Source organism: Coenobita brevimanus, chromosome 1 (assembly GCF_032717465.1).
Source record: "Coenobita brevimanus isolate Jiangsu-jjx chromosome 1, ASM3271746v2, whole genome shotgun sequence".
NCBI classification, from domain to species: domain Eukaryota; kingdom Metazoa; phylum Arthropoda; class Malacostraca; order Decapoda; family Coenobitidae; genus Coenobita; species Coenobita brevimanus.
The window spans coordinates 59,490,019-59,511,997 of NC_136954.1; the positions used below are offsets into that span (position 1 = coordinate 59,490,019).

At 42.4% G+C, this 21,979-nt stretch overlaps 1 protein-coding gene across 1 annotated transcript in view; it reads right to left on the bottom strand.

Moving 5' to 3' along the window:
- LOC145404928 (ATP-binding cassette sub-family G member 1-like) overlaps positions 1 to 21,979 on the bottom strand; it is a 69,124-nt gene that overhangs the window by 7,899 nt on the left and 39,246 nt on the right. The window contains exons 4-8 of the mRNA XM_080276450.1: positions 21,178 to 21,367; positions 19,077 to 19,222; positions 17,660 to 17,898; positions 3,160 to 3,288; positions 670 to 896 (exon numbers count right to left, since the gene is read on the bottom strand). Coding sequence (XP_080132576.1) covers positions 670 to 896; positions 3,160 to 3,288; positions 17,660 to 17,898; positions 19,077 to 19,222; positions 21,178 to 21,367 — 931 coding nt within the window. The remainder of the gene's footprint in view (positions 1 to 669; positions 897 to 3,159; positions 3,289 to 17,659; positions 17,899 to 19,076; positions 19,223 to 21,177; positions 21,368 to 21,979) is intronic.

The following is a 21,979-nucleotide window of genomic DNA, read 5'->3' on the forward strand; positions in this document are numbered from 1 at the left end:
GAACACAGTGAGTGAATGTGTGAAAAAACAAGGTATGGGATATAAATAAAATGGACCTACGAGTAAATGATATGGATGGATGAATTACAAAGAAGATGCACATAATAAGGGTTGTATTCTATTATACAAATATGGATATGAAGCCTACTGCACTTTGCCTTCAGTTAACAATTCTTAAACCTATGGTTTCTGCCTCATAATTATCAATCCTTCTGATCCCATTTACATTTTGATGGGACGGCAATGATTATGATAATGACAATAAAAATGATGATGATTATGATTATATGGTAGGTCGGGATGCCCACCATCAACCCAGTGCAGTGCTACCTTCATGTGACTACAGTGAATCCCAAACCAAATGGTTTCATGTAAACTTGGAAACAATTCAGCATATTGGATAACAACCATATAACCAAACAATGCTGGGTAGTTTAGAGGGCTAAAATGCTCCAGCTAGACTGAGCCCATGAGGGTTTACATCAGTGCTCATAACTCCACCCAGGGGTGGGTAAAGTTGGTCAGCCTTGCCTTAAATGTCAGGACTGCGTAGCATAGACCCAGGCTGCTATGCTCATGATGGGGCAAAAAAGGAGTGGATGATGTATGGATGGATGGAAGGAAGATGACTGATGACAGCAACCATGCACACACAATGACATTACTCACCCCATCTCGTATAATAGACAAGAAAGTGCGCTTGAAGAGGATGACGAATTGCTTCCAACCTGAGGTAGGGAAGGAGTTGGGGATGTCATCAATACTCTCATCCTCAGAGGCCAAGAGGGAGTGCTGCGTGGAAGGTATGCTGACACGAGCATCTCCTCCTCCTATTCCCCCTCCCCCATCCCCTCCTCCTCCTCCACCCCCTTCTCTGCTGTCATCATTTTCTCGTGCTGTTTAGGGGAAAAAGGTATTTTAGGCTGGCACCCCTACTATATGTGCATGTTTAAGGGATGAAAAGACTCAGAACTGGAGTTCACATATGACACATTTAATTAAACTGTGCCTACATCTGTGTCCACTACATATGACAGCAAATATGAAATAATAATTTCATGTAACTACCACACTGTACCAAAATAAGTCATGTTAAAACAAGTCTATAGTTCAGAATTCTGCTTTTGTGAATAAGGAAATATGGGTAAGTAATGATGTGGTAAGATTCAAATTAATGTCAAACATAATTTAAAATAGGTGGGTAGAGCAGCTCCCAAAACTACCTTTAAAATACAGTAGTGCACCAACTTTCGCTACAGCAGGATTCGCGGAATCCACTTTCGCGGCATGCACCAAATATTCCCTAATTTCCACTTTCGCTTGAAAAAAATCGATTTTCGCGCACAAATTTTGGGTTTGGGACAATATTTTGAACTTTGAATTTCCTGCACCGCCCGCCCGCAACCCACCGCCATCTTGAATGACGTCATGTCAACACTCTGTCCACCCATTCCCGCCATTGTGTACGAGCGTGCTAGCTCCATTGTGTTGGATTCTCACGGTTCAATGGCCTCTACTATACCTGGTAGTGTGAGGAAAGGGCCTGGTGGTGTGGGGGGAGGGCCGGGAGGCAGTGGTGGTGATAAAAAGTGGCCGGGACAGCCGACCATGGTGCTATCCCTACTGACAGTGCCATAGAGGAGCTTAACCTGGATGAAGATTTCGATGGATTTGTTCAAGAGAACCTAGCACAAAGGGAAATTCAGCACAGAGTGGAAGTGTTGCATCAAGTTGCATCTGAGGAGGCAGAGAGAGAGAGTGGTAGCGAGGCAGCAAGAGGTGGCGCCAATACGTCTGGCGTGGCTAAATAAGCCCGCCACGCGCCTCGGATACTTACCCCCAACATCCATTAAACACCTCAACCTGGTCTCTGTGGTATGTTTCTCCTCATATAATGTGTACTGTACAGTTTTTATTGTTTGTATCTCACAATGCAATGTACAATAGTGATTTGATGTACTGTATTGCAAGTGAAAATGAAAATCTGATGTTACTTTAGGATAACCGGGAACCAATTAGCCTTTTTGCCATAAAAACAATGCCTCAACTTTCGCTAATTCCACTTTCGCGCATTATTTTTGGACTCAATTAGGCGCGAAAATTGGTGCCCCACTGTAATGTGCTGTACAATCTAACACAATGAACAATGTTATCTGACACGTGTTGCATGAGGTGGCAACAAATGGTAGGCCTGTACCTACTATGAAGCTGTGCCATTCACACAGCGAAACACAAAACCACAATACCTTCCGACACTGAGATATCGCCCACATGGTATAGATAAATAATGGTGTGTGGTTAAAACAGTCCAACATGCAGGCCCTATATTATTAACCTTCGCACTGATGACCTATTTGTGGTAGTGATAATGGAACAATCATGATGGATATTTCTCTCACGAAACAATCATGATGGATAATTCTCTCACGAAACAATCATGATGGATAATTCTCTCACGAAACAATCATGATGGATAATTCTCTCATGAAACAATCATGATGGATATTTCTCTCACGAAACAATCACGATGGATATTTCTCCCACAAAACAATCATGATGGATATTTCTCTCACGAAACAATTGTGATGGATATTTCTCTCACGCTGTTTCATGATCTGTGGTTTCACTCATATTAGAACATGGCAACTCAGACCATCATTTTTACTATGCTCCCCAAGATAATGGCCATAATGGGTTATATTCTTTAACATGGAGGTATAAATATTATGAACAGTTACTATTTACATGTCAGTGGATGTTTGCAGTCATACGGTAGCACTGATTTGCTTATTAGCAGTAGCGCTTTTGATGGCTAACCACACTTACCAACCTTACTGAGACGACAAGTAGTCAGGCAGCATGTTTCATACTGTTCATCATTAAATCCTTTGCACCAGATATTAAAGATAGTTTTGGGAGCTACTGTACTTAGTTTTGGGATGAAGCAGTGTGAATGATTAACTTCAATATGTAACAAGTATGAATATTACAAATGTAAAAGACAGTGTGGTCCAGCTGATGTGAAAAAGTGCTTTTGGCATCTGGCTATTAAGTGTGTTCGAATTTACTTGATACTGTTATGGCAATCATTAAAAAAAAAAAAAAAAAAAAAAAAAAAAAAAAAAAAAAGGGGAGGGGGGCAGACATGCTGAAACTCACAGATAATATGCTGCTTATTCCTAACAGCTAGGTGGTTATCTGGAGCCAAGTTGTCACATTTGCCACACCTCACTGCTGATGTCAGCTTGTGGGTAAACTCGCCATAGTCACCGCTGGCCACTTCCATCACTGTTAAAGAGATAAATATTTATTTAGTGTTGCACCACACATGCTTCATATTTCATAATTTTAATTTTTCCTATTCCTATTTTGGTATCCTTTTCTCTCTCTAAGTTAGTGGGTAACAGGAACGACAGCAGAGACCACAACAATAAGGACGGTAATTGCTACAGATTAATCATTCACTGCAATTTTTTTTTCTTTTTTCTTTCTTCCAGATTATTGTATTCAGCTTAAAGAAGACCTCTAGAACTGAAGGCTTTACTATACTTCCCTTGAGGAACCCTTAAAATGTTTTAAATTTTATGATAACCTGCATCACGGTACAGAAGGAAAATATAGTACAAACCATATCATTATACTATACATTATTCTAACTTCCCAGTTTACTGATATACTTGTCACGAATCAATTCGCGACATTTCCTTTTTGTGAGAAGCCACGAACTAATAGTGGAAAACTCACTGTATCGCTCAGTTAACCGTTTCTCTCTCCATTTCGGGGTATACTTTTCAAATAATTCGTCACCGTTTTCAAAAAGTGACCGATTTAATGCACGTCACTAAGTGCGCTACTGAGCGATACAATTATTTCTTTATCGTTTGCCTCTGCTTCCCTCAACCGTTAGCCACGCCTTGCGTCCTGCCCATTCAATGTATTTGAATTCAGTTTAGTGTTTGCTGTGACGGAGACAGGACCTGTGCAGCAGTGCGAGAGGTCAGCTAGTACCCAAACTCCACTTACAGTTTCTCCAAGCTCCCACCTTTAGTTCTCCAGCTTTGGGTGATACACCGCATTCATTGACTAGTATTTCCTTTGTGTATTTTGTAGTCTTAAGAGTTTAGTTAAGGTGTTTTTCCTAGGCGTAAGTATTTAGCTTCTGTGTGAGTGAGCGAGTGCGTCTCATTTAATTTGATTTGAAATGTAATGTTAAATTTGTTTTTGTAATTAATAAATTTAACAGTTCTATTTCTTGAGCTTAATGTAGAGTAAAAATCTTGTTTCATTTCTCCATAATTAAGCTTATTTTCCATATAGCTCCTAGCTTGCATAAACGTTTGCTTTCATAACTGGTACTTAGACCAGTCTTGTTGTATTAACTTAAAATCCGTTGTGCCAGGAGTTAATGCATCAGCAAGAACCTGATGTTATTATTATTAGTATTAGTTATTTATTGTCAGGGGTGATGTAACTTTCTCCAGAGGCTAACAGTACAGTAATTCAGCAATTGTGAGTAATTAGTCACTGCTGTGTACTGTTGAGGAAGTTTATAAATTCTCGTTCTCAGAGAATCGTGCTAAGCCAGCGTAAAGTAATCGTTGCTTGATGTAGCAAGACAATCATTGTCTCTGCTCTTCAATATTATTGAATATTATTATCAATTTAAATAACATTTAACGATTAATATCAAAATTACCGTGATATTATAAAAACCCCGTGACAATTGGCGACCTCATTCCATGATATTAACTCCTAGCTCTAAAGCTATTCACGAGATAGTGCTCACTCATTCATATTTAGGTATTTATCATTAAAGTTTATAGGCACAAGCTTACTGGTGTTTACCCTTAATTTAGCAAGTGAATTTTGCTTTATTAATCAATAGAATACTTAACTCTAGTTTATTTTTGGTAACGCCAGACAATTTTATTCGCTTCTGGGAAGTCGCCGTACCCATTGTGTTTATTATTGAGTCTTCCCAGTCATTTACATTTTTTATTTATTCTTTGCCAGTTAACTGGATAAGACTGGTCACCACTAGCTTGTGTCTGTACTCTTTACTTGTGTTTATTAGTATTCGTCGCTAAGCAGTCAGTACTCAATTTCGGTTTTGCTTAATAAATTAGCGCCATGGCTACCGCTGTATTTGTACAGGAAGCCAAAGATATGGGTCTCACAGACCCAGAGAAAATACAGAGTTACGTTCTCTCACGGTTCAATTACGAGCAAGAACGTGAGAAAGATGCTCGTGAAGAGCGTAGGATTCAGCGCGAATACGAGCGAGAACAGCGTGAGGAACGTGAAAGAGAGCGTGCATATGAACAAGAGCAGCGTGAGAAAGAGCGCGAATACGAGCGGGAACAACGAGAACACGAACGTGCCGAGCGAGAAGCACGAGAAAAACATGAACTTGAAGTGCTGAAGCTCAAGCGAGATTCCTTGGCTTCAGACACGTCTGGTGCAGTTGGTCAAAGCTCCACGAGCGTTCTCCCTGCACATGTCCTGGCGACCCCACGCATCAAGCTTCCTTTATACAAGGAAAGCGAGCGAATCGAGCCGTACATAGCTCGTTTTGAGGACATGGCAGACTTATATCAACTGGATGAGGCAGCTAAGCGGCTTCAGTTTCTTAGCCTATTTGAGGGCCCTGCCCTCGATATTCTCCACAGAATTCGTGGAGACAATCTCACATATGAGATGATGAAAGCTGCACTCATTAAGGCGTATGGTCTCACAGTAGACGACGCCAAAGTTCAGTTCATGCGAGCTCGTCTCCTAGACAAGGAGACAGCTGTTCAGTTCCTCGACCGTCTCACTGCTTACCTAGGTGAGTGGATGGAGAAAGATGAAACTCCTTCCACGCGTGAGGGGATAATTGACCTTATGCTGCGTACACAGCTAGAGAGGTCGTGGCCTGCTGAGCTCATAGCACAGCTTAAGATCTACCAGGTGAAAGATGCCAGCCAAATGGCAGAGAAGGCTGACGCATTCTTTACTGCATACGGGTATCAAGCTCGTAAGCAAAACACCTGGAGCAGAAAAGATACTGCCAAGTCTGGGAAGCCGTCTCAGACTGAATCCCAGCACCAAGGCCATTCTCAGAGTAATGGCCAAGGTCCAAAACCGCAGTGGAAGGACCAGGGGCAAAACACTCAGAAACCTGAGTGGAAGCGGTACAACAAGTACCCTAACCAGCAGCAGTATCAGCCACGCAACCGACCGTCGGGACAAACTTTTCCACCACCAGCTCAAAAGAGGCAGGAAGCGAACGCAGCCTTCATTCCTCAGCAGCAGCACGGTGGTCACGTCCCTACCAGTGTGGGTACTTCCCCACAGTTCACTAGTCCCACAGTGACAGTGAACCCCCCTTCACAGATGGCCAATGTTCCATCTTCCCAATATAACCCTCAAGGCACAATGTTTGCCACATCAATTCAGCAGCCTCATGAGTGGCTAGCTGCTTCCTCCACAGGCCCTCCCACAGGTGACAGTACCTTCCTGGTTCAGCCAGGGTTTGTGGGAGACATTCCTGTGAAGGTCCTGAGAGACAATGGTTCCTCAGGTTGCTCTGTCAAGCAGAGTTTAGTTCGGCCTGAGCAGTATACAGGTCGACAGATCCATGCAAGCCTTATTGATGGATCAGTGAGATTGTTCCCTGAGGCATGTATCCAGGTGGCATCTCCATTTTATACTGGTACGACACTTGCAGTTGTCATGCCAGAGCCTCTATTTGACTTGATAGTAGGCAATATTCAAGGAGCCAAGGATAGTTGCTCCGATGATGGCGCTACTCAGACTTCGGCTGCTGCGGTAACACGAGCCATGACTGAGGCTCCAGATTGTGTCACCCCAGTGATCATTGAATCGCCGCAAGATCTGATGTGTAGTCAACTTGTTGTGCAAGAACAACATTCTGACCCGACACTTGCTGCCGTGCAGAACAAACAAAAGGGTCGAGTGATAAAGTATTCACGGGGAGGTCGAGCCAAGTTCCTTCGCAAACAAGGACGGCTCTACCGTGAGTCACGAACACCCGAGGCGAGTTCGACTGCAGTTTGTCGGTCCCGCCAAGTACCGCCCAGCAGTGTTACAATGGGGTCATTGTCCAGCCTCAGGAGGTCACCTGGGCAAAAGGAAGACCCAGGGCCGTATCCGAGCTGACTTTTTCTGGCCAGGGATGGGACGGGACATAGATAGTTTTGTCCGTTCCTGCAGTGTGTGCCAAAGTATCGCCACTACTCAGGGACATGCCCTTCCTGTGCCATTTATAACCACACCTGTAATCTCTGAGTCAGTTGAGAGACAGGGTAGTGGTGAAGTGGGTGCAGACCTGACGTCTCGCCCATTGGCCCCACAGGACACATTATGTCCAGGGCCTGTACATACATATTATGTACCGTAGGTTAAGGGGGAAGTTGAGAGGCGACTTGAGGCTATGGAAGACCCAAGTTTGCATAAGGATTCTCAGCTTCCCAGTACTAATAGAAGTACTGTAGGTTAAGGGGGAAGTTCGAGAGAACTCCACATAGGCGACTTGAGGCTATGGAAGACCCAAGTTTGCACAAGGATTCTCAGCTTCCCAGTACTAATAGAAGTACTGTAGGTTATGGGGGACGTTGTGAGGCGACTTGAGGCTATGGAAGACCCAAGTTTGCATAAGGATTCTCAGCTTCCCAGTACTAATAGAAGTACTGTAGGTTAAGGGGGAAGTTCGAGAGAGAACTCCGCAGAGGCGACTTGAGGCTATGGAAGACCCAAGTTTGCACAAGGATTCTCAGCTTCCCAGTACTAATAGAAGTACTGTAGGTTAAGGGGGAAGTTCGAGAGAGAACTCCGCAGTGGCGACTTGAGGCTATGGAAGACCCAAGTTTGCATAAGGATTCTCAGCTTCCCAGTACTAATAGAAGTACTGTAGGTTAAGGGGGAAGTTCGAGAGAGAACTCCGCAGAGGCGACTTGAGGCTATGGAAGACCCAAGTTTGCACAAGGATTCTCAGCTTCCCGATACTAATATAAGTATTGTAGGTTAAGGGGGAAGTTCGAGAGAGAACTCCGCAGAGGCGACTTGAGGCTATGGAAGACCCAAGTTTGCACAAGGATTCTCAGCTCCCCGATACTAATATAAGTACTGTAGGTTAAGGGGGAAGTGAGAACTCTGCAGAGGCGACTTGAGGCTATGGAAGACCCAAGTTTGCACAAGGTTTCTCAGCTCTCCGATATTAATATAAGAACTGTAGGTTAAGGCACAGGTTGAGGACCCGTGTGCAGTTCGAGGCTATGGAAGACCCGAGTTTGCACAGGGATTCTCAACTTGCCGACCATAATCGTGTGCTATAATTAATGGCGATCTCGAATGTACGAAGCTTAGGCTGTCGTCGTATTTTTCAGCCAGAGCGTACTTTTCGTAGCATGTACTGATTGCTAGGCAGAGAGAGTAATTGTAACTTAATAAGAATTTTGTCTCATTGACACTTTTGATGCTCCACCTCAATTGGTTTTGCAGGTTCAGCAATGGGTGTAGCAGTTTTGCTGTGCGGGCCAGCTGATCGTCTGCCGCACGCTGCCGCCTCTTCTCCTCTGCCTTCGTCGTCGCCATATTATTTACTGTGTCATTTTACACGTAGGTACAGTTACACTACAACTGTCACACCTACACCGTGTATTACATACATCACGCTACACAACAATTAGTTGTCAGTGTAAATGTAGCGAATTTTCGCTCAGTTTGACCTGAGTACAGGATTTTCACCGTCGTCACGGAGTTTTTCCCTCAAGCTTGCTTCTATTAACGTAAATACGAGGTTTTTCGCTCACTGACGACTGCGACTTTCTCCTGTAGCAGGATAGCACACACACCACAGTGTGAATCTTGTGTGACTGAGTTAGGATTTATATGTATGTATATTGAAATCTTTCTTCTGAAGGAAGAAAGATTTAATTTTCATGGGGCGTAATGTCACGAATCAATTCGCGACATTTCCTTTTTGTGAGAAGCCACGAACTAATAGTGGAAAACTCACTGTATCGCTCAGTTAACCGTTTCTCTCTCCATTTGGGTATACTTTTCAAATAATTCGTCACCGTTTTCAAAAAGTGACCGATTTAATGCACGTCACTAAGTGCGCTACTGAGCGATACAATTATTTCTTTATCGTTTGCCTCTGCTTCCCTCAACCGTTAGCCACGCCTTGCGTCCTGCCCATTCAATGTATTTGAATTCAGTTTAGTGTTTGCTGTGACGGAGACAGGACCTGTGCAGCAGTGCGAGAGGTCAGCTAGTACCCAAACTCCACTTACAGTTTCTCCAAGCTCCCACCTTTAGTTCTCCAGCTTTGGGTGATACACCGCATTCATTGACTAGTATTTCCTTTGTGTATTTTGTAGTCTTAAGAGTTTAGTTAAGGTGTTTTTCCTAGGCGTAAGTATTTAGCTTCTGTGTGAGTGAGCGAGTGCGTCTCATTTAATTTGATTTGAAATGTAATGTTAAATTTGTTTTTGTAATTAATAAATTTAACAGTTCTATTTCTTGAGCTTAATGTAGAGTAAAAATCTTGTTTCATTTCTCCATAATTAAGCTTATTTTCCATATAGCTCCTAGCTTGCATAAACGTTTGCTTTCATAACTGGTACTTAGACCAGTCTTGTTGTATTAACTTAAAATCCGTTGTGCCAGGAGTTAATGCATCAGCAAGAACCTGATGTTATTATTATCAGTATTAGTTATTTATTGTCAGGGGTGATGTAACTTTCTCCAGAGGCTAACAGTACAGTAATTCAGCAATTGTGAGTAATTAGTCACTGCTGTGTACTGTTGAGGAAGTTTATAAATTCTCGTTCTCAGAGAATCGTGCTAAGCCAGCGTAAAGTAATCGTTGCTTGATGTAGCAAGACAATCATTGTCTCTGCTCTTCAATATTATTGAATATTATTATCAATTTAAATAACATTTAACGATTAATATCAAAATTACCGTGATATTATAAAAACCCCGTGACAATTGGCGACCTCATTCCATGATATTAACTCCTAGCTCTAAAGCTATTCACGAGATAGTGCTCACTCATTCATATTTAGGTATTTATCATTAAAGTTTATAGGCACAAGCTTACTGGTGTTTACCCTTAATTTAGCAAGTGAATTTTGCTTTATTAATCAATAGAATACTTAACTCTAGTTTATTTTTGGTAACGCCAGACAATTTTATTCGCTTCTGGGAAGTCGCCGTACCCATTGTGTTTATTATTGAGTCTTCCCAGTCATTTACATTTTTTATTTATTCTTTGCCAGTTAACTGGATAAGACTGGTCACCACTAGCTTGTGTCTGTACTCTTTACTTGTGTTTATTAGTATTCGTCGCTAAGCAGTCAGTACTCAATTTCGGTTTTGCTTAATAAATTAGCGCCATGGCTACCGCTGTATTTGTACAGGAAGCCAAAGATATGGGTCTCACAGACCCAGAGAAAATACAGAGTTACGTTCTCTCACGGTTCAATTACGAGCAAGAACGTGAGAAAGATGCTCGTGAAGAGCGTAGGATTCAGCGAATACGAGCGAGAACAGCGTGAGGAACGTGAAAGAGAGCGTGCATATGAACAAGAGCAGCGTGAGAAAGAGCGCGAATACGAGCGGGAACAACGAGAACACGAACGTGCCGAGCGAGAAGCACGAGAAAAACATGAATCCTTGAAGTGCTGAAGCTCAAGCGAGATTCCTTGGCTTCAGACACGTCTGGTGCAGTTGGTCAAAGCTCCACGAAGCGTTCTCCCTGCACATGTCCTGGCGACCCCCACGCATCAAGCTTCCTTTATACAAGGAAAGCGAGCGAATCGAGCCGTACATAGCTCGTTTTGAGGACATGGCAGACTTATATCAACTGGATGAGGCAGCTAAGCGGCTTCAGTTTCTTAGCCTATTTGAGGGCCCTGCCCTCGATATTCTCCACAGAATTCGTGGAGACAATCTCACATATGAGATGATGAAAGCTGCACTCATTAAGGCGTATGGTCTCACAGTAGACGACGCCAAAGTTCAGTTCATGCGAGCTCGTCTCCTAGACAAGGAGACAGCTGTTCAGTTCCTCGACCGTCTCACTGCTTACCTAGGTGAGTGGATGGAGAAAGATGAAACTCCTTCCACGCGTGAGGGGATAATTGACCTTATGCTGCGTACACAGCTAGAGAGGTCGTGGCCTGCTGAGCTCATAGCACAGCTTAAGATCTACCAGGTGAAAGATGCCAGCCAAATGGCAGAGAAGGCTGACGCATTCTTTACTGCATACGGGTATCAAGCTCGTAAGCAAAACACCTGGAGCAGAAAAGATACTGCCAAGTCTGGGAAGCCGTCTCAGACTGAATCCCAGCACCAAGGCCATTCTCAGAGTAATGGCCAAGGTCCAAAACCGCAGTGGAAGGACCAGGGGCAAAACACTCAGAAACCTGAGTGGAAGCGGTACAACAAGTACCCTAACCAGCAGCAGTATCAGCCACGCAACCGACCGTCGGGACAAACTTTTCCACCACCAGCTCAAAAGAGGCAGGAAGCGACGCAGCCTTCATTCCTCAGCAGCAGCACGGTGGTCACGTCCCTACCAGTGTGGGTACTTCCCCACAGTTCACTAGTCCCACAGTGACAGTGAACCCCCTTCACAGATGGCCAATGTTCCATCTTCCCAATATAACCCTCAAGGCACAATGTTTGCCACATCAATTCAGCAGCCTCATGAGTGGCTAGCTGCTTCCTCCACAGGCCCTCCCACAGGTGACAGTACCTTCCTGGTTCAGCCAGGGTTTGTGGGAGACATTCCTGTGAAGGTCCTGAGAGACAATGGTTCCTCAGGTTGCTCTGTCAAGCAGAGTTTAGTTCGGCCTGAGCAGTATACAGGTCGACAGATCCATGCAAGCCTTATTGATGGATCAGTGAGATTGTTCCCTGAGGCATGTATCCAGGTGGCATCTCCATTTTATACTGGTACGACACTTGCAGTTGTCATGCCAGAGCCTCTATTTGACTTGATAGTAGGCAATATTCAAGGAGCCAAGGATAGTTGCTCCGATGATGGCGCTACTCAGACTTCGGCTGCTGCGGTAACACGAGCCATGACTGAGGCTCCAGATTGTGTCACCCCAGTGATCATTGAATCGCCGCAAGATCTGATGTGTAGTCAACTTGTTGTGCAAGAACAACATTCTGACCCGACACTTGCTGCCGTGCAGAACAAACAAAAGGGTCGAGTGATAAAGTATTCACGGGGAGGTCGAGCCAAGTTCCTTCGCAAACAAGGACGGCTCTACCGTGAGTCACGAACACCCGAGGGCGAGGTTCGACTGCAGTTTGTCGTTCCCGCCAAGTACCGCCCAGCAGTGTTACAATGGGGTCATTGTCCAGCCTCAGGAGGTCACCTGGGCAAAAGGAAGACCCAGGGCCGTATCCGAGCTGACTTTTTCTGGCCAGGGATGGGACGGGACATAGATAGTTTTGTCCGTTCCTGCAGTGTGTGCCAAAGTATCGCCACTACTCAGGGACATGCCCTTCCTGTGCCATTTATAACCACACCTGTAATCTCTGAGTCAGTTGAGAGACAGGGTAGTGGTGAAGTGGGTGCAGACCTGACGTCTCGCCCATTGGCCCCACAGGACACATTATGTCCAGGGCCTGTACATACATATTATGTACCGTAGGTTAAGGGGGAAGTTGAGAGGCGACTTGAGGCTATGGAAGACCCAAGTTTGCATAAGGATTCTCAGCTTCCCAGTACTAATAGAAGTACTGTAGGTTAAGGGGGAAGTTCGAGAGAGAACTCCGCAGAGGCGACTTGAGGCTATGGAAGACCCAAGTTTGCACAAGGATTCTCAGCTTCCCAGTACTAATAGAAGTACTGTAGGTTAAGGGGAAGTTGAGAGGCGACTTGAGGCTATGGAAGACCCAAGTTTGCATAAGGATTCTCAGCTTCCCAGTACTAATAGAAGTACTGTAGGTTAAGGGGGAAGTTCGAGAGAGAACTCCGCAGAGGCGACTTGAGGCTATGGAAGACCCAAGTTTGCACAAGGATTCTCAGCTTCCCAGTACTAATAGAAGTACTGTAGGTTAAGGGGAAGTTCGAGAGAGAACTCCGCAGTGGCGACTTGAGGCTATGGAAGACCCAAGTTTGCATAAGGATTCTCAGCTTCCCAGTACTAATAGAAGTACTGTAGGTTAAGGGGGAAGTTCGAGAGAGAACTCCGCAGAGGCGACTTGAGGCTATGGAAGACCCAAGTTTGCACAAGGATTCTCAGCTTCCCGATACTAATATAAGTATTGTAGGTTAAGGGGGAAGTTCGAGAGAGAACTCCGCAGAGGCGACTTGAGGCTATGGAAGACCCAAGTTTGCACAAGGATTCTCAGCTCCCCGATACTAATATAAGTACTGTAGGTTAAGGGGGAAGTGAGAACTCTGCAGAGGCGACTTGAGGCTATGGAAGACCCAAGTTTGCACAAGGTTTCTCAGCTCTCCGATATTAATATAAGAACTGTAGGTTAAGGCACAGGTTGAGGACCCGTGTGCAGTTCGAGGCTATGGAAGACCCGAGTTTGCACAGGGATTCTCAACTTGCCGACCATAATCGTGTGCTATAATTAATGGCGATCTCGAATGTACGAAGCTTAGGCTGTCGCTCGTATTTTTCAGCCAGAGCGTACTTTTCGTAGCATGTACTGATTGCTAGGCAGAGAGAGTAATTGTAACTTAATAAGAATTTTGTCTCATTGACACTTTTGATGCTCCACCTCAATTGGTTTTGCAGGTTCAGCAATGGGTGTAGTAGTTTTGCTGTGCGGGCCAGCTGATCGTCTGCCGCACGCTGCCGCCTCTTCTCCTCTGCTTTCGTCGTCGCCATATTATTATTTACCGTGTCATTTTACACGTAGGTATTGTTACACTACAAATGTCACACCTACACCGTGTATTACATACACCACGCTACACAACAATTAGTTGTCAGTGTAAATGTAGCTAATTTTCGTTCAGTTTGACCTGAGTACAGGATTTTCACCGTCGTCACGGAGTTTTTCCCTCAAGCTTGCTTCTATTAACGTAAATACGAGGTTTTTTCGCTCACTGACGACTGCGACTTTCTCCTGTAGCAGGATAGCACACACACCACAGTGTGAATCTTGTGTGACTGAGTTAGGATTTATATGTATGTATATTGAAATCTTTCTTCTGAAGGAAGAAAGATTTAATTTTCATGGGGCGTAATGTCACGAATCAATTCGCGACATTTCCTTTTTGTGAGAAGCCACGAACTAATAGTGGAAAACTCACTGTATCGCTCAGTTAACCGTTTCTCTCTCCATTTCGGGGTATACTTTTCAAATAATTCGTCACCGTTTTCAAAAAGTGACCGATTTAATGCACGTCACTAAGTGCGCTACTGAGCGATACAATTATTTCTTTATCGTTTGCCTCTGCTTCCCTCAACCGTTAGCCACGCCTTGCGTCCTGCCCATTCAATGTATTTGAATTCAGTTTAGTGTTTGCTGTGACGGAGACAGGACCTGTGCAGCAGTGCGAGAGGTCAGCTAGTACCCAAACTCCACTTACAGTTTCTCCAAGCTCCCACCTTTAGTTCTCCAGCTTTGGGTGATACACCGCATTCATTGACTAGTATTTCCTTTGTGTATTTTGTAGTCTTAAGAGTTTAGTTAAGGTGTTTTTCCTAGGCGTAAGTATTTAGCTTCTGTGTGAGTGAGCGAGTGCGTCTCATTTAATTTGATTTGAAATGTAATGTTAAATTTGTTTTTGTAATTAATAAATTTAACAGTTCTATTTCTTGAGCTTAATGTAGAGTAAAAATCTTGTTTCATTTCTCCATAATTAAGCTTATTTTCCATATAGCTCCTAGCTTGCATAAACGTTTGCTTTCATAACTGGTACTTAGACCAGTCTTGTTGTATTAACTTAAAATCCGTTGTGCCAGGAGTTAATGCATCAGCAAGAACCTGATGTTATTATTATTAGTATTAGTTATTTATTGTCAGGGGTGATGTAACTTTCTCCAGAGGCTAACAGTACAGTAATTCAGCAATTGTGAGTAATTAGTCACTGCTGTGTACTGTTGAGGAAGTTTATAAATTCTCGTTCTCAGAGAATCGTGCTAAGCCAGCGTAAAGTAATCGTTGCTTGATGTAGCAAGACAATCATTGTCTCTGCTCTTCAATATTATTGAATATTATTATCAATTTAAATAACATTTAACGATTAATATCAAAATTACCGTGATATTATAAAAACCCCGTGACAATACTGTACTATAATTTTAATTCTCTTTGGCTCTTCCGAAAACAAATTCATAAAACTTGAGTCTTTTTCTTTTTAAATTTAACTTCTGTATTGCTGTAAGTTCATATTTTTTGCTTGCTCAGTATATTCAATTTATTGTCATTAACCTTTTAACTAAAGGAGTGGTGGTAGGTGGTGGCAACCATCATTCTCTCACTTGATGTAGTGCTGCCAACCACTTTCTTTCCCTTTCTCATTTTACTTCTCCCTTTCCTTCTTGTCCCTTTTTATTAGTCTTCTTTCCACTTCCAGTGGCTCCACACACAGTGACAAACTTAATGGTTTCCTGTAACCCAGGAAACCATTATTATATAACTAAATTACAGCATGAAAAGGAGCCTACTATGGTGCTCCCTGTTAACTGGTTTGAGAGATCCAAATGTGGCATCCACCCAGGAACCAATCCCTACACAATTTTTCTGTCTTGCTGTGCCAATGTGCCAGCAGCCATAAGGGAACATAAGTTAACTTTTTTTTTTTTTTTTTTTTTTTTTTTTTTTATGAGGAAGAAGGAACCAAAGGCCATGAGCCTGCAATAACAGTTCCCTCCAAGAGAAAAACAAAATACAATAGAGAGCCAAATTCAAGATCCGATCATTTCAAGATGCCTGGACACACTGCGTTTGAAAGACTGGAGATCATAGGCAGCAGGAAATAAAGACAGAGGGAGACAGTTCCAGAGTTGACCTGTTGCATAAATGAAGGATTGGGAGTAACAATTAATTATTGCATTAGAGAGTTGGACAGAAAAGGGCTGAGTTTGCTGCTAGACGGGTGATACGCGCCCGTCGTAGAGGTGGAGGAATGCATGCAGACAGTTCAGAGGAGCAGTGACCATTAAAGTAGCGATAGAAAAGAGATAAAGATGCAACAGTGCGGCGAAGAGACAGAGGTTGAAGGGAGTCAGTAAGAGGAGGAGAGTTAATGAGACGAAAAGCCTCTGACTCCACCCTATTGAGAAAAGCTGTATGTGTGAAGCCTCCCCTCACATGAGAGTTGTACTCCACACAAGGGTGGATAAATCCCCTGTATAGAGTCAACAATTGTGCAGGGGTAAAGAAAGAATGGAGTCAGCTTAACACACCTAATCTCTTGGAAGCAGATTTTACAAGAGATGTAATATGATCTTTCCAAGATAACAGGATGATCCTGCAGGAGTTGCTGGTTGCCTGCAGTTGATCGTTTGTTCAACATGACTAGGGTTGATCAACAACAACGAGTTTCTCCTCTCCTAATCTCAGTAATACAGTCATGGGGTAATGAAAACAAAGCATAACAAACTATTATACTGAAGTGGTTAATGAAGACTCTCCTAAGCTGTGTGAAATAATCTAAGTTAAAGGAAAAATAATCACAATGTATTACAGGAGTTAAAGGTTAAAGAACTGTGTATTCTGACATTCAACAGTGGCTAAAGTGCTCTGCAGCAATCTGTCCTGGGTAGCATAGAACTTGGTTGTAATACATGTATGCTGAAGATTTTATTATGCATGCTAGTCAAGTAATTCTATTGATGAAATACAAATACATTACTTACACCGAGAGGACATGAATCACCACCACCACCACCCATCTCCCACCCAAAGATGGGGTGAAGTAGGATCCAGACACAAGTAAAGACAATGTACAAAAGTGAGAGTACTATCAACAGTATGACCAGTAAAATGAGCCACACAATCATTCTCACATCATTCAAGCACTCAGAATCCTGGTTCCAACACGCATACATAATCATCTCCACATTTTACTGATTTTTTTTATGTGCATCATTTACAATGTCACACTGAGAATCCTTTGTTTATGAAGTAAAATACAAAAAAATAAAAAATAAAAAGCCAAACCCCTGCCTTGTGTTCCCATATACATATTTCAACCAGTCAACTTGCTTCCCTGTCAGCTGCCGGGTCTTCTCAACTTGTATGTCTTTTTCTCACTCATTCATTTATGTGTGTCCACCTTCTTGGCTTATCACATCTCCCACTTCCAAACTTACAATAAAAAAAATAACTTTTTAAAATGTGCACCCAGCTAGACATGTAACAGTAATTTATTCTGTTAGTACCTCCATGCATGAAGGACTGGCAAGCCAATGTGGAAAATGATTAAATTTCATAGTTAAGTTCACTATCATCACAAAGCAACTACTTCTGGAAGAAAATTATATCGAAAGAATAGTTTTAATTTCCAAAAATATTAGATCATTTTCCCACTTCGTTGCTTTCTCTAATTGTTACTGGATCTGAACTCACCCCATCTTTTACGAGAATATATGAGTTAGGATGATGATGATGCTGTGATGACGAAATTTAAAAAGCAAAAAACTATAAAAACCTCCCAACTCACAGAAATCAGCTGGATTGTGGTATGATGGACACTCCAGACCCATAGCTGAGAGGAAAGGTATAAGGCCATGGATGGCCCCCCTGTAGATACACTGACCCTCTGCAAGTGCATACAGGTAGTCAAACTTTTCAAACAGCTTGGCAGAGGGCTGATGGATGGTGCAGATGATGGTGCGGCCACCTTGCGCCAGCGTCTTCAGCAGGTTGATGCACTGGAAGCTGCTGCTGCTGTCTAAACCACTGCAAATAAGAAAGCCAGTTCATCCATCCATCATCTAATCCTACGTTGCCCCATGAGGAGCGTAGGAGTCCGGGGCTAGGCAAGTTGGTCCTGGCATTTAAGATGAGAGTGACCAGCCTCACTCATCCCTGAGTGGCGTTACATGAGCAATAAACCCCAACCATCCCTTGGATATAAACCTTCACCAGCTCAATCTGATTGGAGCACCGTTATTACCCACTAAACCACCAGGCGCCAAAATTTGGTTATATGGTTACCACCCAGCATAGTAAATGGTTTCCTGATGTACAGGAAACCATTTGGCTTGTCACTCAGTGTAGAGTCACCCACAAGCAGAAGGAAAAGGAAAGAATGAAGGAAAGAAAGACACAAGAAGGGGTGTAAAGTCACCTGCAGGCAGAAGAAAGAGGAAAAAATGAAGGAAAGAAAGACAGAAGAGGATGGATGGAAAGAAGGATTAATATCTTTAAATACAAAGCAAAATTTCAACATAAAAAATTAAGAGCTCCAAGATCCTTTGGTTGACATGGCCACATTTCTGTAGCCCACTATGGCCATGTCCAGCTGGGTCAGGGATGCAATGTTAGTCCTGGCCTTTATTGGGGGGGGGGGGGGGTTTCACACCCATGTGACGAACCAATTTATTGATTTCCAATTATTTTACATAATATGCAATAGCTGTTTAATTACTGTATATTAAAAAATATTGTAAAATCTACTTTTTCTCTTTTCAAAGCTTGTTTTTCATTATATATATTATATATTATATTGTAATAAATAAATGGACACTAGATAATTTTTAGGATCATCCTCTAAGAACTTTTGCCTAAATTTTTTTTTTATCGTAAATTGCGACATTAACGATTAGTGGCAATCCCTGGTAATCACTTATTTTTACCTTTTGTCAACCATCCACCTAATCCAACCATCTACCCACATTCAATTAGCTTACCTTATTTACTGCCTCAGTCCACGTATTTCAGTCCCTCATTCATCAACACAAATATCAACCCTCATTCGTCAATATACCTAAACATTCCCCATATCTATCCACTCATCCACTTACCTAATCTACTATTCCATCCACCCATTTCACCTCATCTATCCAACCAACCAGCCACCCTATTCAGTCATCCACTTCAATCCTCCATCTACCTGACTACCCACTCCAACCTACCTGGTAGGCTCATCAAAGAACATAATTGGTGGGTTGTTGACAAGTTCCAGTGCAATAGACAACCGTTTCCGCTGACCACCGGACAGATTGATGGCACGTGTATCTTTGCATTCTGTAAGGCTCAGGGTCTCCAGGATTTCATTTATCTGTTGGAATGCAGAATGAAATAAGCAAAATGAGATATGCTCTCTATGCTACACTGAATCCCTTTATTTGTCTAATCAACAATGGACATCTTTCTATCTACCTTCCTCATTACCATAAATATCAATATGCCAACCCTTAATCCCACCTAAAAAATGGGATGAGAAGGGGGTCCAAAAATAATGAATGTGAAGGTGCAAAAGTGGGAGAACTCCCAGTGAAATGGATCAGACACTCATTCACACATTCTAGCCCCCAGAATCCTGGCCCATCATCACAGGTTGAACCACAGACACATTTTGGGGGGCACTTTTCTTTAGGGATGGGCTCTATATACGTCTGCCAGACAGCGTTCAAAAACGGGTGGTAAGCCCTTGTCATACATTCCTCTATATATAATTCAACCAAATCAGTCTCCTGTCAATTACTCTGCACAATCACCATCAATATCTCACTTTCTCAAACACTCGTTTACTATATCCATTCACTTTCTTGTCCCACCATGCCAACAGTATAATGAAATTCTTTTCACCAGTTTAATCAATACTGACAAACTACTATATCTATGTGTATACAGTTATTGCTTCACCCTCTCACTGAAATGCTGCCTTTTATATGTTATCACTACTATCAGATGATTTTATATGTTATTACTACTATCAGATGATATATTCAATTTAGGGGAGACCTTCAGTAGTGAATGATTAATGGGGGAAATTCTTAACCTCCTCAATCCAAGACATCCTGTGGGGGGAGGGGGAGAGGGAATCCAGAGGTGGCCAGAATAAACTAGAAACATTATACTGATGGGTTAATACTGAATATCTAGTATCCATCTTAACCATGACACTAATCACTAAATACCATACATAATTCTCAATTGAAATGCCCCCAAGACAGGGACTAGCTGCCTACTTGGGAAAACTTAATCTCTGATCCATAATTTTCAAATTCAAATCTGACAGACATGGCCAACAGCTGCCCAAAATATCTAATATCAAACTGTCCCATTCTGGATGTATAGGACTAAGGTAAGGGCATTACTTCAGAACATTAAAGGATGGAGACTCATTTACATCCCTCGTAGTATTAGCATCAACATAAACCTTCCACATTCCTCTGGGAGGTTCAAACCATTGTAATGTATGGCTGTTACTTAAACTGGTATATTCTACCAAGAGACCACCAGGCTCATTTTATATATATATACAGTAGCAACCATCATCCACTCACTTGATGTAGAGCTGCCTACTTCTTCCTTAGCCTTTATCATTCTTTTTCTGTGTCTGCCCTCCTCTCTTCATATTTCTCCCATCTTTCCTGTCACTTCTTATTGCTTTTCTTTCCTTTACAGGTGGCTTTACATTGAATGACAAGCCAAATGGTTTCTTGTAAGCCAAGAAACCATTTACTACGCTGGGAGGTAACCATATAACCAAACCATACGTGGTCCCTACGTGTCAACAAGTGGGTTGGTGGAGGATTAGTGCCCCTCCCCATAAAACAAATAACTCAAAGTCAAATGGCCACCCCTTGCGGGATTATGGCGTCTGGCAATAGATATATATATATATATATATATATATATATATATATATACACAGTACAGTTACTATTTTTGCGATATCTACTCTCGCAAAATTTCGTTTCACGATGGCAAGGGAATGTTTTTTTCCTAGGAGTCTCGCGATTTTCCTAAGATTTTCGCGAACCCAAATTTTTCATTACTCCTTCCTTCAACTTACCCCACCTTCATCTTAAAAAAAGAAAGCTCTGAACATCAATTTATCAGACAACAACGTACTTCACTATCTTTTCACCTAACACCACTTCCAAACAATTCTGAACTGGTAATGTATTCATTTTCAACAATAACCTAATTTGACCCCACACTCATCTTTTCACTTCCAGTCAATACTATTCCTCATCCACAATTCTCTTTCCTTCCTCCACTCACCACTTCCTCCTTCTGGGACCTCTTCATCCGATCTCCAAGTTTGAGGTTGGCAGAGACGTTCATACTCTCACTGACAGTGAGATGAGGGTGAAGGTGGTCATCTTGCATGATGTAACATGACATCTTGCGGAATTTACGCAGGTTTCTGTCTCGCCCATTAACTAGGATAGTGCCCACCACATTGCTGATTCTGTATGGGTGGTAATAAAGCAAGTTTCTGTTAGTGATCTATATACAGTCAGCCTTTACTATACTTTTTTTTCACCTTAACTTGGCCCAGAATTTCATCCTTCTACAACTTATTTCACGTAGTTCAGTGGCGGAAAATACAAAGCTATGGCTCCACATCCCTTCCAAAGCACTTCCTCATGACTTGCACCCTATTCCAGTGATAATCCATTGTTACAGTTCAGGATTGAACATGGAGGGATGGCAATTCTGGGGAAAGTTTAAGTAAAAGGAGTATATTAAGTATAATGTGTGTGCATGTAAAATGCTACTGTTTCTGAGTCATGACTGAGAGGCTAAAAACAGAGAATTTACTTCTGACTTTAAAGTACCAGTAAGTCTAAGTTACTTATGTGAATAAGTCAAACTTTATCAGAAACTTGATAGTGAAACAACTAACTGAAATTACTTTAAAGAGGTCTTTCAGAACTTAATTTATCCCAAGGAAATCCCTCCATATAATTAAAGATTAAATGAGCAGCTTCTGCATTACCCAAAATAAACATTTTACCACAGGAATAAAGTACAGTACCTATGTAGTACAGTACAGTTAGTTTCCAACAGTGGCTATGAG